This window comes from Talpa occidentalis, unplaced genomic scaffold (genome assembly GCF_014898055.3).
Source record: "Talpa occidentalis isolate TD23 unplaced genomic scaffold, MPIMG_talOcc4v2.1 talOcc4.14, whole genome shotgun sequence".
Taxonomy (NCBI): domain Eukaryota; kingdom Metazoa; phylum Chordata; class Mammalia; order Eulipotyphla; family Talpidae; genus Talpa; species Talpa occidentalis.
This window is the reverse complement of record NW_023601433.1, coordinates 21,910,279-21,924,582: the sequence shown is the minus strand read 5'-3', so window position 1 is coordinate 21,924,582 and position 14,304 is coordinate 21,910,279. Positions and strand designations below refer to the sequence as shown.

The following is a 14,304-nucleotide window of genomic DNA, read 5'->3' as shown; positions in this document are numbered from 1 at the left end:
ATGGCAAATGTGGCCAGTGTCCTGGTAGCTCCCCCTTCTCTGTACGCTTAGCCAGAACCCATTTCCACAACTGAGGACAGAGGGAGCAAGGAAGAGGAGAGAGAGGGAGAGAAGGAAGGAAGGAAACTTCATTTTCACTGGGTGTCTTTATGGCCCTTGCAGGGCAGAAAGCCATTTATTCACAGCATCAAACCTCAAAAAGACCTGGAACTCAGTCATGTTTGGATTTCTTGCTATACAAGATGGTAAATGTCTCTTTTAATTTTTTTAAAGATTTATTTATTTATACAAGAGCTGGGGTGCAGGCCAGAGGTGCGGGGGGTGAGAGGATTCCCCAGAGACAGAGTGGGGAGCAGAACAAGCAGACTGACTGAATTACACTGCTGAGGGGAGCAGGGGGAGAGTCAGGAAAGGTCTGCTGTGCCATGTGGGCAGCTCCCTAGCCGGGGACTGAACTCGTGCTGCAGTGGCTGCAAATAGCTTCATAGGTTGTGTCTTAACCCCTTGGGCCACCAGGGAGGCCCTCTCTTTTAATTTAAACTGCATTTTGTTAGATAACTGAAAATGCTCCAAAAGAGAAATCTCTTCAATTCAAGAGCAACATGGACAGTTACTTTCTGGAAGACCGTCAGTGAGCCTGCACAGGCCACTGGGAGTTGTCATGTCTTGGTCCTTGGATGGCGACCCTGAGGGTCCTTCACTCCACCTTCAGGAGGCCAGCACCTTTCTGAGACTCAGCCTTTATTCTCACGAGTGCATTCAAAGTCTGACTCCCCCGTGTGTGGCCAAGGCGTGGCTCACCAGGGTCTCTTCCATTGCCATCTCCCTGCATCCCATCAGCACCCAGGGCTGGGCCACAGGTCCAGGAAGGATCTACTGAGTGAATGTCTCTTATTACTCCCTTGGGGCCCTACAAATACAAAGTCTTTTGGAAACATTTGGTATGCATCATCTGCAGGTAAACATAAAACATAAAGCAAACACATACACAGTATGTGACGAATGAATCGCTCAGGAATACAAGGGCATCTAGGAACAGAATTTTCTTTTTCCCCTTTAAGTCAGTCCTTGAGCAAAAGAATGTAAGCAGAGATCTTATTTTTTCTGACAATATTTTTTAAATCGAAATGCTGAGTTGGGCATTTTATCCTGAAAGGTTTTGCAAATCTGATCCATCACTTCCCTCCCGCAGACTTGGCCCAAATCCTTCCCGTCTTCAGGATCCCGACTGATCCCACCAACAACCCAACCCCACCCATCAACAACCCAACCCCACCACACACACCCCGGCTGAGCTTGCAGAGCACTTGACTTGTCCTCTTTTTTTTTTTCCTTGACCTTAACATGTTTCTTCTCCATTTGAGTTCTCAAGGCAACAGTTTCCCAGTAGATCCTTGTAGATGAATATACTTCTCCCTATTGTCAAAGCAAGGATACCGCAAACACACTCTAAAGGGCTCTGTGAAATTGTGCTAACAGTTTTGTTTTGCTCAGAGATGGCAAGAAAGGCAAATTTTTGGTTGTCTCAAATAATGGAGAAAGAGGAGACATAAATATGGCTTCCAGAAGGTTCAAGATACTGGCCTCTTCTCCCGCTCAAGCTAAGCTGCCAAGCAAATACTTGGTCCATGCTGTGTTTCCACGATACACCTGTGGTTTGTTCAAAGATAGGGGTTTCCAGAGGCCAAGGAGGAGGGGGAGGCACCACAGCAGCCTCTGACAGAACTGGAGAGCCTCAGATAACTGGCAAACAAGCATATAGATTGTAAATACTTAAGAAGCTGTAAAATTTGCCTCCGGCCCACCAAGTTCCCGTCTCACCCTGGTCTGGAGTGCAGGCTCAGGGTCAGCTCCAGGTAAATACTTACAGTGCTGTGACCTTGAGCAGGATTAGGCTGCAAGCAGCAGCTTCCCCAGTCAGCTGTAAAATGCAGCACATAATGCTACCTCACAGGCCACAGTGAGGAGACAATGAGAATGTATTTAAGGGCTTGGCTCGGTGCCTGGCATGTCATAAACACTCCACGAACGATAACAATTATTATTACAAATAAGAATAAACCACCAAAGGGCACAGCAGTAAAAGGTGAATGCATTTTAAAAGTGTGATAAGAGACTGTAATAGAACGGCCCCGAGCAGCGTGCGTGCGACCGCCGTCTTCAAACGCTGGCACATCCATCCTGTCCGGGCCAGGAATGACAACAGCCGCCACTAAGAGCTTTATCTATAAAGTATCTTCTCTTTATTTAAGTTAAACAATTTTCAAGGATGGTTTCCATCTATAAAATGGACAAAGTACAAGCTCTGTACAGCAGTTCTTTTTAAAAATCAACTGGAAAAAAAATTACCAAACTATATTTTGAATTTGCAAAACATACTCACAGAGACTGTCATTGTAGCTTTTATGATAAAGACATAAGAAAAGACCACCACAGAGAAGACAGCTGACTTTGCCACACTTTGCTCAAAGGGCTCTTAGGAAAGCATCTTGTAAAAACGGGAGCGGGAAGATGGGATCGTCCCGGTGACTAAAAAATAACGCAACCACAGCAAGTCACTTTGGCACACCGTGTCATGTAAACATAGCTCGCCTTGAGAGGGCTGCCCGGCCTCCCTCCGCTCCCCCCGGCCTGCACCACCCCGGCCGCTGCCCCCTCAGCTCAGGGACAGTGCTGCCCCCCTGACTGGGCACCCTGACCCGATCGTACAAAGATTGGTGAGACTTCCAGGCTGGGTGGAGGTGAGTGGGCGAAGGATTCCTCAAGGACCAGATTAAAATTTGTTTTACATCAAAGCCAAATTTGCTTGTATCCCGGCGACTGTTTTCTTTGCAACAGCAGCAGAAGCTCACAGGTGACAGGCGCTGACAAGGGAACTGGGTGCTCAGGCTGAGGGCGCCTGCACCACGACCCGGTTCCCACCCCTGTGATGGACAGCTCCGCATAGGTACCGAGGGCTGTCCCCAGGAGCCTACCGGTCTTAAGATCAGCCCCTAAGAGAGAAGTGTGCAGAGTTCATCAGCTATAGCCTCTCTGTCCACTAAATGCACCTGATTACTGGGCAAGGGGCGTGAAGGATGAGGACGTGGGACAGTCACCAGCCACACCGCGTGCCTGAGCCCGCTGTCAAAGAGGTCACTCAGGCGAGCCTGTGGCAGCGCCCCCTCTCCTAGAAGAGCAGGCTGGTAAGAGCAGCACTCAGCAGTGTCAACCCAGAATCTTCTGAGGCCATTTCTCTGCGACCTCTCAGTCCCTCCCAAAGGGCTGAAAGTTTGCATTTATGATGCAGCACGGGGCTCCTCGCTGAGACCGAGGATATGTGTGCAGGGGCGGGCGTGAGGGAGGAATGCAGAAGACAGGAGGGCAGTGACCACATGAATGACTGAGGCACTGCTCTGCAGGGGCTCGTCTGTCACTGCATGTGGGGGCACAGCAAAGGCAGGTGGGCTCTGAGGGACATTCACAGGCATCGAGGCAAGACACCCAGGCATCTCTTCCTGTTACTATAATTAGTTTTTAACTGTCTCACAGTTTATACTGACACCTGCTTCCTAAACCACAAGACCCCCAATTCATGGCCTGAATCCTCAATGACCAGGTGCTGTGGGTTTCCAGCCTTCCTATTCTTGACCCTGAGACCGTCCCCTGGGCCTGAGAGGGCAGGCCAGGGTGCAGGGCCCCGAGACGGCACTGCCAGCCCCCAGGGAGCCCAGTGGTTTCTACTCTCACGGGAGCTGTGGGATTGGCTTTCTTTTTCCTTAGAGAAAAGAAATTGAATTTAAAAAGACCCAAAGCAACATATGTCAAAGTAAGTAGCCCAACCAGGTTTACAGACACCAAGGGCATGGAAAGAATATTTCAACACGCAGCAGTGACTCCCCAAGCTGAAGCCGGACAGATGCCCAGGCCTGAGGGTGGCAGTCTGGGGCGCCGGGCATGGCCAGCCTCCGGGGCACGCTTGTCCAGACCCCGGCTGGCCGCAGTAGCACCTACTCACAGATAAGGCTCCAGCGGGCCAAGGAGGCCATGTCCTCCTTCTGGAAGAGCCTGACCTGGAAGTGTCCCACTCCCTCCTCGGCTGCAAACTGCTCTGTGGGGAATTTACAAGATGAGGTGACCTACAGAAACCATAGGGAACTGACCGTACATTCTTTCTTTATATATATATTTATATTTAGTGTCCCACCATAGAAAAGTTCATATTCAAATATAGCAAGTACATCATGTGGAAGAGGGGTCTGTGCTAGGAAGACAGTTGGGAACGGGGCGGGGGGAGGGACACACGTAAACCTGCGGACAAAGTGACATGATTCGATTCTGCGGAAACCACACGTGATTCCCATGGGGTCAAAAATGGAGATCTAGGAAGAGATCTCCTGGCTGCGGGATGGCAGCCACGCCCCGTTTTCCCTCCCTCCCTCCCTCCACCGCACAGGCCTCGGGTCCTTCTCTTCCTTTTGCTGCTGTCGCCAGGGGTGCTGCTCTGTGGAGGCTGGGAAGGAAGGGGGTGGCGTGGCCTCCAGAAGGGGGTGCTGTCTGCGTCCTGTGAGGTGAGGAGCAGTTCTCTTTTCTTGCCTCCGCTGGGCCCACCTGGTCCCCCAGGCCTTGCTGAAGTTCTCCGACTTTCAGACCATGATGGAATACTGAGGTATATAGTTTCGCGGAAAGTTTAAGAAACATAATCAAGAACGTGATCATCAAACTCAGTCGGATGGTGCGGGAGAAGGACGCCTGGCCCCGGCTCTCCTACTGCTGCAGGTTCAGCGAGAACTTCCACTGCTGGGACAGGGCAGGGCCGCAGACCTCCACGCTCAGGCCCCCGGCCTTGGCCGTGCGGCTGTCCAGGCACAGGCTGCTGCCCACGTGCCGCAGTTTGGAGTTGCCCTCGATCTGCTCCCATTTCTGCAAGACACAGTAGCATGGGAGCACAAACACATGAGCATAGCACAGTCTGTTTCCAGGGTCCTTTGACGACATTAAAAACAAACATTTTTTCTGGTCTCTGAAAACAAGGGACAGGAGATAATAGTCCCAAGACAAACCAGCCATACATGCGCTGATGGCCCAGGAAAGAAACCCAAGTTGTCTTGGTTTGTACCCTAAACTTGTTTCTGGGCCCCATGGAGAGACACTTCTACAATCACATGTCCCTTTGGGTGTCCCCTTGGCCAAGTCTGAGTGTCTTGAGCAATTACCTGGTCTCAGTGACAAAGGGGGCAGGGAATTTCCTGTAAAGAGAGCCTCCTCTAATGATATTTCACCCCGATAAAGGAGTCACAGGAAGCTGAGCCAGCTCTAATGGCCCCACGCTGGCCCCAGCAGCTCGAGGCAGCCCTGCTCCAAGGCTGTTGTGTGGGCATCCCCATGCTCCTGCTTAGGTCTTATGCTCAGCTGAACCAGAGGAATGGTCAGGTCAGAATGGAGGGAAAGACGCTTGTGAGGACAGAGCATCATGTTGAAAAGCTTATTCTTTTCTATATAGTGCCTTCTTGTGGGCTCCTTGGTAGGTGTGAGAAGCCTGTCTCAGTCATCCCTGAGTCTCCCAGAACTCTGCAAGGCAGGGGCCAAGTATTATCTGTTGAGTTCTAAACATGGCACCTGCAAAGTATAGTCTTCCTAAATGTACACCCCACTCAAGCTAAACCAACCAGCCAAACTCAACCAACCAACCAAGCAAATTCGATCACCAATCAACCCAGCAAACAACTCAACTCAACTCACCTATTGTTACAGGGCAGGGAGGGGGCAGCCCAGACCCTGCAAACCTGCCTGCTCTAAATGGGTTCTGCCATCTGCTGCATCAACACAAAACATATGAGACTTTAATGGGAAGGAACTTTAATACAACTAGGAAACAATACAGGAAAGGCAAAGAGTCTAGTTTCTAAATCAAGCACCCGAAGTTACCATCCCCTCGTGGGTAAAACTCCATCCAAATGGGATTGGCCCAGCAAGGCCCCAAAGCCTGCCACAAGTCTAAAGCATCTTCCAGCGGGGACCCACAGAAAAGGGTCAGAAACAACCAGACAAGTCCCGGAGGAAAAGAGCAAAATCAACATCAAGATAAAAGCTGCCATTGTCACTTCCCCACGGATCTCACCCACATCTGTGTCACCCAGTCCACGACCAAAAGACAAGCGCAGTTTCTTCACGTGTCTCTAGGCTCCATGCGCCTCCTCCAGGTCTCCTGGCTCCATCCTGCTTCCTTCCTTCCTCAGTTTCCTCTGCAGCTTCTTCTCTCCCTGCTCAGCTCCACCCTGCCTTGGGTGGGGCAGGGAACCTGGAACCTCCCCCTTTTATTGGGGACCACCCTGTTACACTATCACCCAACCAACCAGGCCAAAAACAATGACCAAATCCCAGCCTGAAAGAAATCTGAGAACTTCCCATCCTGTTGTTTATCCCTATGTAAAAATCTTCGTTCTTAAAAAAAATACTTAACACATTTTTTTCTCCCCAAAGCTCTCCCTTCATTAATGGAGTCTGTGATTCTAATTAATTTTTTACACTGTGTGCACTAAAGCTCCTTTACGTAAGTATTTCTGCAAATCCTTCTGACACCGTGGAATTAAATTTTCTTACTCTTGCCTCCCTTTCCCCTTTGACTCTGCAAATGTACACATAACACGGACACACAGACGTGCTTGGAAACCAAATATTTCTTCCAGTTTCAAGATAAAATTAACCAAGGAACCTTTTCTCAAAGGGCAGATGAGTGAGGTGGGGAAGGAGGCAGAGCCAGCAGAGAGGAGTCTGGTGCCCCTGGGAGCTAACGCAGGATCATCTCTGCGAGGAGGATGCTCTCATAAGGACCTGGTGATACTTGTTTACTCTGGCCTGCTAACTGCAGTTTTTGCCAACAGTGAAATTCAGTGCATCAGGTGAGCCGGGGAGGCCATCACTACCTGCCCACCATCCCCTCTTCATTTCTGGTTCCCTCTTTCCTGTCAGTCATTCTTCATGCTGTTTTCCTCCATTGTCATGTAAAGTGTGTATGTGGCTGCCATCATCCAGGTGTCACTCTGAGTGGCCAGGAATCAGCTTGACAAAGAATGTGGAATGAATGGAATCTGATTCCATTCTCTGGAGGGGGCTCTGCTTGTCATGTATCAAAGCATCAGCTAAATGGAGGGCCTGACAAAAAATAAGCACCCCCCTCCTCAGTCTCTGGAAGGCAGCCTAGGCAGCTTTCTTCCACTGGTCTTGTAACAGGGTAGTCCCCAGGAAAGGCGGAGGTTCCAGGTTCCCTGCCCCACCCAAGGGAGGGTGGAGCTGAGCAGGAAGAGAAGAGGATGCAGAGGAGACTGAGGAGAAGGAGCAGGATAGAGCCAGAAGGAGACCTGGAGGAGGCGCATGGAGCCTAGAGACACGTGAAGAAACTGCGCTTGTCTTTTGGTCGTGGACTGGGTAACACAGATGTGGGTGAGACCCGTGGGGAGGTGACAATGGCAGCTTTTATCTTGATGTTGATTTTGCTCTTTTCCTTCTGGGCTTGTCTGGTTGTTTCTGACCCTTTTCTGTGGGTCCCCACTGGAAGATGCTTTAGACTTGTGGCAGGCTCTGGGGCCTTGCTCTGGGCCAATCCCATTTGGATGGAGTTTTACCCACAAGGGGACGGGTAACTTGGGTACTTGATTTAGAAACTAGACTCTTTGCCTTACCTGTATTGTTTCCTAGTTTTATTAAAGTTCCTTCCCATTAAAGTCTCCTATGTTTTGTGTTGATGCGGCGGATGGCAGAACCCATTTAGAATAGGCAGGTTTGCGGGGTTTGGGCTGCCCCCTCCCTGTCCTATAACAGTCTGAGAGGACTGTAGTGAAGGGGGCAGATTAATGAGAGAAGGGGTGACCTCCACACCCCTCTCTAATGGGCTAAGTCTAGGGGTTCTCAAAGAACAGATCCTCACTGATATACACCTATCTAGAAAAGCCTACTGTTGGCAAGTCTTTTTCCATTTCATGACGTGAATCTTTAAGGGGTATCAGTGATGGCTCTTGAAATTCAGCCTCCGTGCTTTTGTTTTTTAAAGGTTTAGAGATCAGATAAAGTCATTACTTTGTCTCGTCTCCTGTGCATCTCCACAGACGCTCCTGCCCCCTTACGTCCTGGGGAAATGCTGAGGCATCCTGAGTAAGAACTGGTTAATACCAGGCTCATCCCACGCCTGACTTGCAGGTGGCCTGGGCCCAAGGGGAAGCAGCTCTCAGTGACTCTCACGCACTAAGGTACCACAGTCATGAAATTGCATCATCAGCACAGATGGGCATTTGAGGACTGTGAAAGTGAGCAGAGCCCGGCAAGGGAGATGCCCTGCACAGACCAAACACTTTCATTTTTTAAATAAAGCTTTAAACAGAACTTGTACTCTTTTAGACTGGCATCTTCCCTGGCTGAGCCAAGTGACCTGCCCTTTGCTTTCGGTTCTACAGAGAAGCTGGGGGCCTTGGGCCTTGCTTTGCTGTGGCCACTGCCTGCTTCCGGGCCTGAGGTCTGTGCCTCCAGGGGGTTTGACAAGGCGGAGTTACAGGGTTCCATTTCACTGTCCAGTGCTAAACATGTGTGCACCAGTCCCCAGTATCCCCACTCTCTGGTATTCACTGACACCACCAAACATTTCAGCATTACAGGGTACCTACATCCAGGTGCCGGGCACAATGGCTGCTATCAATAAACTTCCAGAAAAGGGGCCACCAACACTGCTTACCTGGCACCCACCAGGAGGAAGAGATGTCCTGCAGTCACACCCCAGTGCCTGCTCAGAGCAGGTCTTTACAAGCCCTTTGGGAGCTGAACAATCACAAAATACAATCCCTGTCCTCAGTCTAGTTACCAAGTGAGGCCCCAACAGCTGACCAGTTGGAGCACAGGCTGGCCTGGGTTGGGGGCACTGGGCTCTCGGGGCCTGAGGACCATACCTGTCTGCTGTCGTTTTCTCGGCAGCCCTGCAGCTTTATCAGCGAGCCGGGCGCCCGCTCTACCACGGTCAGGCACAGGTCCATGTGCTTCACTGACTTCTCCTTTGTCAAGGCCCATTCCTGGAACACAGAACAGATGCAGAGGCGCGCTGCATGCAGGGTTGTGAAGTCAAAGCAATGGATAAATAAGGGAAATGGGTGACACTGGGCAGCCAAGACCCAGGACCTCTGAACCAAGTCAGAACCAATGACTTTGTGTCTGTGAGTAAATCTGTGGCTGGGGGTTACTAGGGGGTCACAATTGAGCACTACACTGACCGACTGACATTCAAAAATGCTCTGAGGACCCAAGTGACTAACTCTTATTTTGGTTCTAAATACAAATGTAGAACATCAAGCCCATTTTTCCATAATTGAATGTGAGCTGTAAACATGGCAGCTCAAGTTTGTGTGCCCATGAGGTGGAGAGTTCAAGGTCAACTTTCCCTCCCACCTTATTTTGGAACAACTCTGTCATCCCAACAGAGCATGGAAAACATTCATGACGTGGATTGTAATGTTGGCTGCTGAAACAAAGCATATAGTGTACAGCCTCATAACTGAGCATTACGTTGACCCACTGATGCTCCTGCAGTTCTGTGAGACCCCTAGGAAGGCATCTATGTACTTGGACACACACACCACACAGCTAACACTGACGGGTGCCTTTTGTGTGCAAAGTACTACTTTAAGCCCTTTATACAACAGCACCACGAGAGGCTATTATTCTTTCCATTTTATGGATGAGAAAATGGAGCCACGGAGTGCTAAGATAACTCACCCAAGATTTTAAAAGCAGCACACACCCTGATGGGCTGAGACAGGGTTGAGAGCACGACCACTTATTCTGAACATGAAGCACGTCCACCGGGAGGGAGGAAGCGGGAGGAAGGAGGAGACAGGTAAGGGTGCCCACAGGTGGCAGGGGAGGCGGGACGCCTGCTCTCGGTAGGGGTACAGCTGGGACTGAAGGGAGGCTTCTGACTTTCACTGTAGAACTTGGGCCCTTCAGAGAAGGACAGTCAAGCGAACCCTCCAGATCTAGAGCAGAGGTCCCTAACCACTGAGAATCCCACAGGGACACCCCGCCCCCAAGTCCTGGGTCCCTTTTTGCATATGCCCAGCAAAGCTGTTCATACACCCACTCAAGAGTGTCCACTCACCCCTGTAAGGACTTGGTACTCTCACACATGCAGGGGACAGACAAGCACGGCCCTGCCCAGGGAGCCCTCTCTCCAGGGAAGAGGATGCTAACACAAGAATAAATGTACTACGTGACTCTAAGGACAACCGATTGCTACGGAGAAACTGTTTTTCTTTTCTCTGCTCTCAGGGGTCAGAGGAAAGGAATAAATCTTTTTTTTTTTTTGTGCGGGACCCTCGCCAGCGGCCGGGGAACGAACGGGCACTGCAGAGGCTGTGGGCAGCCTCGCAGCCCAGCGCTCAACCGCTGCGCCACCAGGGGAGGCCCAGGAATAAATCATCTTTTAAAGATGCCTCACTGTTGAGTACCTAAGTCGCTTGGTGTCAGCCCTGGCGGGTTCAGGTGCAGGGGTGCAGGGTCTGGCAAACCCCCTCAGCCTGTTTGCAGGCTTCCCTTTCCCCTGACAGAGTGAGACTCGGGCGATCCCCTCACCTTCCTGGGCATCAATGTTCTCACTTTTTGACTAGTGTTTCTCGAAGGGTACTCTGAGGAATTCTATGAAAAGATGGTTTCAGGTCAAATGGATTAGGTCAACACTGTGGGCCATGTTTCTCTCTGGCAAACCGACAAATAGCCTGTGAAAGACTGGACGCCCTGAAGGAGAGGAACCTGCTTGGTCTGCTTTCTGTCGTGCCGCCCAAATCAGTGCCTGCTGCCTGTCTCCATCTGTCCTGATGGCGGCTCTGGCACTGAGAACCACAGAGCACCCTGGGGACGAATCTGTCTGCTTGGTGCTACCGCTGCCGGCCACTGCCACAGCCACCCCACAGTGGTGCTTTCAAAGCACCAGCAGATACTCCCCGTCCCCTCAGTTTAGGATGGCATTTGAGGTGCACAGATCCCAGAAGGAGCGTGTCCAGGCCCTTCTCACTCACTGAGATCACCACACCTCCACGCGTTGTGTCATGCCCACCGCAAAGCACCCCCTCGAGGGTTGGAAGGAGGGGCTGGAAAGTTTGCTGATCGCAGTTAAAGCTCACGTCTGAATGTTTCTACAACTTCTTGCTATTGTGTGCTTAATTATTTTATAGCAGACTTTACACTGAATTCCAGAACAACTAATTCAGCTATGCAAACAACTGAGCTATTTGTCACTTTGTTCTTCTGTTGCATTTCAATGAACTGAATTTGTAAGAAAGTTCATAAATATTTAAGAAATGCTTTTATGAGCTGCCACTCTTAAAAAGCACCGCTGTTAAATCTGCCATTTCCTGTGTGTCTGCTCACCCCTCAGACACTAGATCCCCAAGCTCACCCTTCCAGAGCCCTGGGCCCTGGTTTTAGCCACGACACGTCACTCACCCTCTCGGTTCTCATCCCTGTGGCACACGACTCACAACAGTGTCACTTTCTACCAGTTTGGACTGAGGCTCAGCTGTGGGCGTGAGCATGCACTCTGGCTGCCTGTCTGCCCGGCACCATGCTCTCCAATACCTGCCCAGTAGCCACTAAGTAATAACTACACCCTGAGGCACACCAGACACATTCTGAGTGCTCAGTCGCCATGTGTTGCTGGTGGCTCCATACTGGGTGGTGCGGATCTAGAATATTCTCAGTGACATAAAGTACTGATCTGGAATGCAGCTAGGGGGGTGACCCCAGGTGCTGGGTGAGCGCACACCAGGTTGCCATGCTGCCTGCTGCTGCCTGCCGACAATGGGCCATCGCGCATCCTCACACCCAGCTGCGCTTTTGGAAGCTCCTGATGCTCTACCCTGGACTAATTAAATCGGGCTGTCTGGGCAGGGGACCCTACATCAGTGTTTCTAAAAGCCCTTGGGGCTATTCCAGGTGCAGCCCTGGGGAAGTGCTGAGAGCATGCAGGGAGCCACTGCCCAGGACAGTGACCCCCAAAGGCCTGGCACAGTGCCAGGCACAGCAGGCATGGAGCCAATGTTCACTGAAAAGAAAAGCAAAGCTCTACTGTGAGAATGGTCATGACTTCACAGGAGCAAAGGGGGAGAGATCAGGAGCGAAGCGTCTGCACACACAGGCCTGTCTCTTCAGGCTGACGAGGAGACAGAAAGGCGGGTGGTGGGAGGGCCCCTCTCTCCTTTCCTGGTCCCACAAACACTGTCTGGCTCTTGTTTCCTTGCTTGTCCTTCCTCTGCTGCACTTCTTCCTCCCTCTTTCCAAGATCCTCCTTCCAGGGCCATTCCTGCCACTTGTGGATCCATGAGTCATAGGTTTAAATATTTAAAATTCACAAATCAAGCTGTAGCCAGGGCTGTCTGAGAGTCACTCAGAGCATGAAGCCTGTCCCTGGGCGCATCCCCAGAAGTCAGAGGCCAAGGACAGAGATCTGGAGCCTGGGAGCCTGGAGTGACAGGGGTGTGCTGGGTGGGGCAGGGCTAGGCCTGGGGATACTGAGCCAAGGAGGTGAGACACCCTTCCTCTCCTGCCCCTCACTGTCTCTCTGGGGGCCATTGTAGGTAACCTTGGCCTCTGCATCGCCCAGCGAGGAGAGAAGCACCGAGCACTGCAGTCTGGGCACTCCTCAGGAGCATCCACAACAGCCAACTTTACATGAAAGCAGGAACCCTCTTTTAAAAATAGTTCCAGGGCCTTCCCTGGTGGCGCAGGTGGTTGAGCACAGTGCTGTGAAGCTGTCCACAGCCTCTGCAGCGTGGGTTCAATTCCAGCCGCCGGCGAGATACCCACATGGCACGGCAGACCTCTCCTGTCTTGCCCACTGCTCCCCTCAGCAGTGTGTTTTAGTCAGTTTGCCTGTTCTGTTCCCCATTCTGTCTCAGGTAAGTCTTCTCACCTACCACACCCCTGGCCTGTACCCCAGTTCTTGTATGCATAAATAAATCTTCAAAAAAAAAATAGTTCCATTTAAAGAAGGTTCTGCAATCAATACATCTGAAAAAACAGCTATTGTCTTTTTTTTTAGCTGCAGACCCTCTGAGAGCCAGGCATACTTTCAAGGAGAGCAGAGTACACAGCATTGCCCAGGCTTTCTTGTATACAAAGCCCACATTTGCCCAAATACCTATTATTATCTCACAGGAGTACCGCCTTTTGGAACACTGTCCTTTTGGAACACACAGGCCACCATTAAGCCTATCAAACCTTCATTTAGCTCTCCCTTTTCAATGAAGACAGAATGCAGTGGGTTTTCACACCTCTAGGAAAGGTTTGTGTTTGTCACAAATTTGCAGGAGCAAGTAATTGTCAATATTTTATAGTTCAGCTATCATTATTCTAATAGGCAGGAACGACAATGACGAGCAGCGGCCAGTCAGGGTGGTGAGGGACAGTTAGGGAGGGACACGGGTAAGCATTCACAAGCTCATTTAGGGACGACATGCAGTTATAGACACAGATACTTTGGGGGTGAGCACATGTCACCGGGAAGAGGGCAGTGGCTGCAAGATGATGATAAGGACAAGACCCAGGTGACTGGCTGCAGCCGTGCCTTGACAATGGATGCTAGAGGTCAGCGTTAGCACAGGTGCCTCTGCCACGAGTGGAGCCTGGCCCAAGGTGGATGACCAGCTCCCCATGCCAGTCAGGTCTGGGACATCCCAGCTGAGGTGGCCTGTAAGTGGCTTTGACTGGCAGGACATCCTCACGTCATCTCTGACACAGGAGAGAGACGGCAGCTGGACCTCAGGATCCAGCTGTTCCTGTTCCCTCTGGCCTCCAGGTGCTCAGGGTCACCCCATGCACATACCTGGTTACCCCCAGCATTGTGACACTCGTAGACTCCAACAACACCATCAGCAAAATGTCCCAAAGTGTCGAGGCAGTTGGTTCCCTGCTGCAAGGCCCCGAAAGCTATATCCTGGTGATCGGGGACCCTGGAAAGCAACATGAGAATCACTTGCTCAAGTTCACAGCCACCAGCTCTCACCACTTACCCCTTTGTAAATCACTTTGTTAAGTGATTTCATCTCAAGCAGAAGGCATCTCAAGCAGAAGGATGAAATCTTGAGATTTCATCTCAAGCGAAAGGTCACCACCAGGCCTGGCACCCCCTGCTGCATGGGCAGCGCTGTCAGCGAGACAGAGCATCTTAGAGTTTCTGGATATCTAACCCTAACTAAAGAGTGAAGTTGGAGAAGTATTCTTCCTATTTTGAATCAGGGAAATTTTTCTGGTAAGGAAATATGTCTACACGGTTAGAAGTCACTCAGAAAA

General features: G+C 50.9%; 1 protein-coding gene across 1 annotated transcript in view; it reads right to left on the bottom strand.

The window, feature by feature from the left end:
- Positions 1–2,206: 2,206 nt before the first annotated feature.
- GALNT2 (polypeptide N-acetylgalactosaminyltransferase 2) overlaps positions 2,207–14,304 on the bottom strand; it is a 181,708-nt gene continuing 169,610 nt past the window's right edge. Inside the window, exons 14-16 of the mRNA XM_037510181.2 lie at positions 13,838–13,964; positions 8,916–9,035; positions 2,207–4,902 (exon numbers count right to left, since the gene is read on the bottom strand). Of these exons, the coding sequence (XP_037366078.2) occupies positions 4,747–4,902; positions 8,916–9,035; positions 13,838–13,964 (403 nt within the window). The 3' untranslated portion in view covers positions 2,207–4,746. The remainder of the gene's footprint in view (positions 4,903–8,915; positions 9,036–13,837; positions 13,965–14,304) is intronic.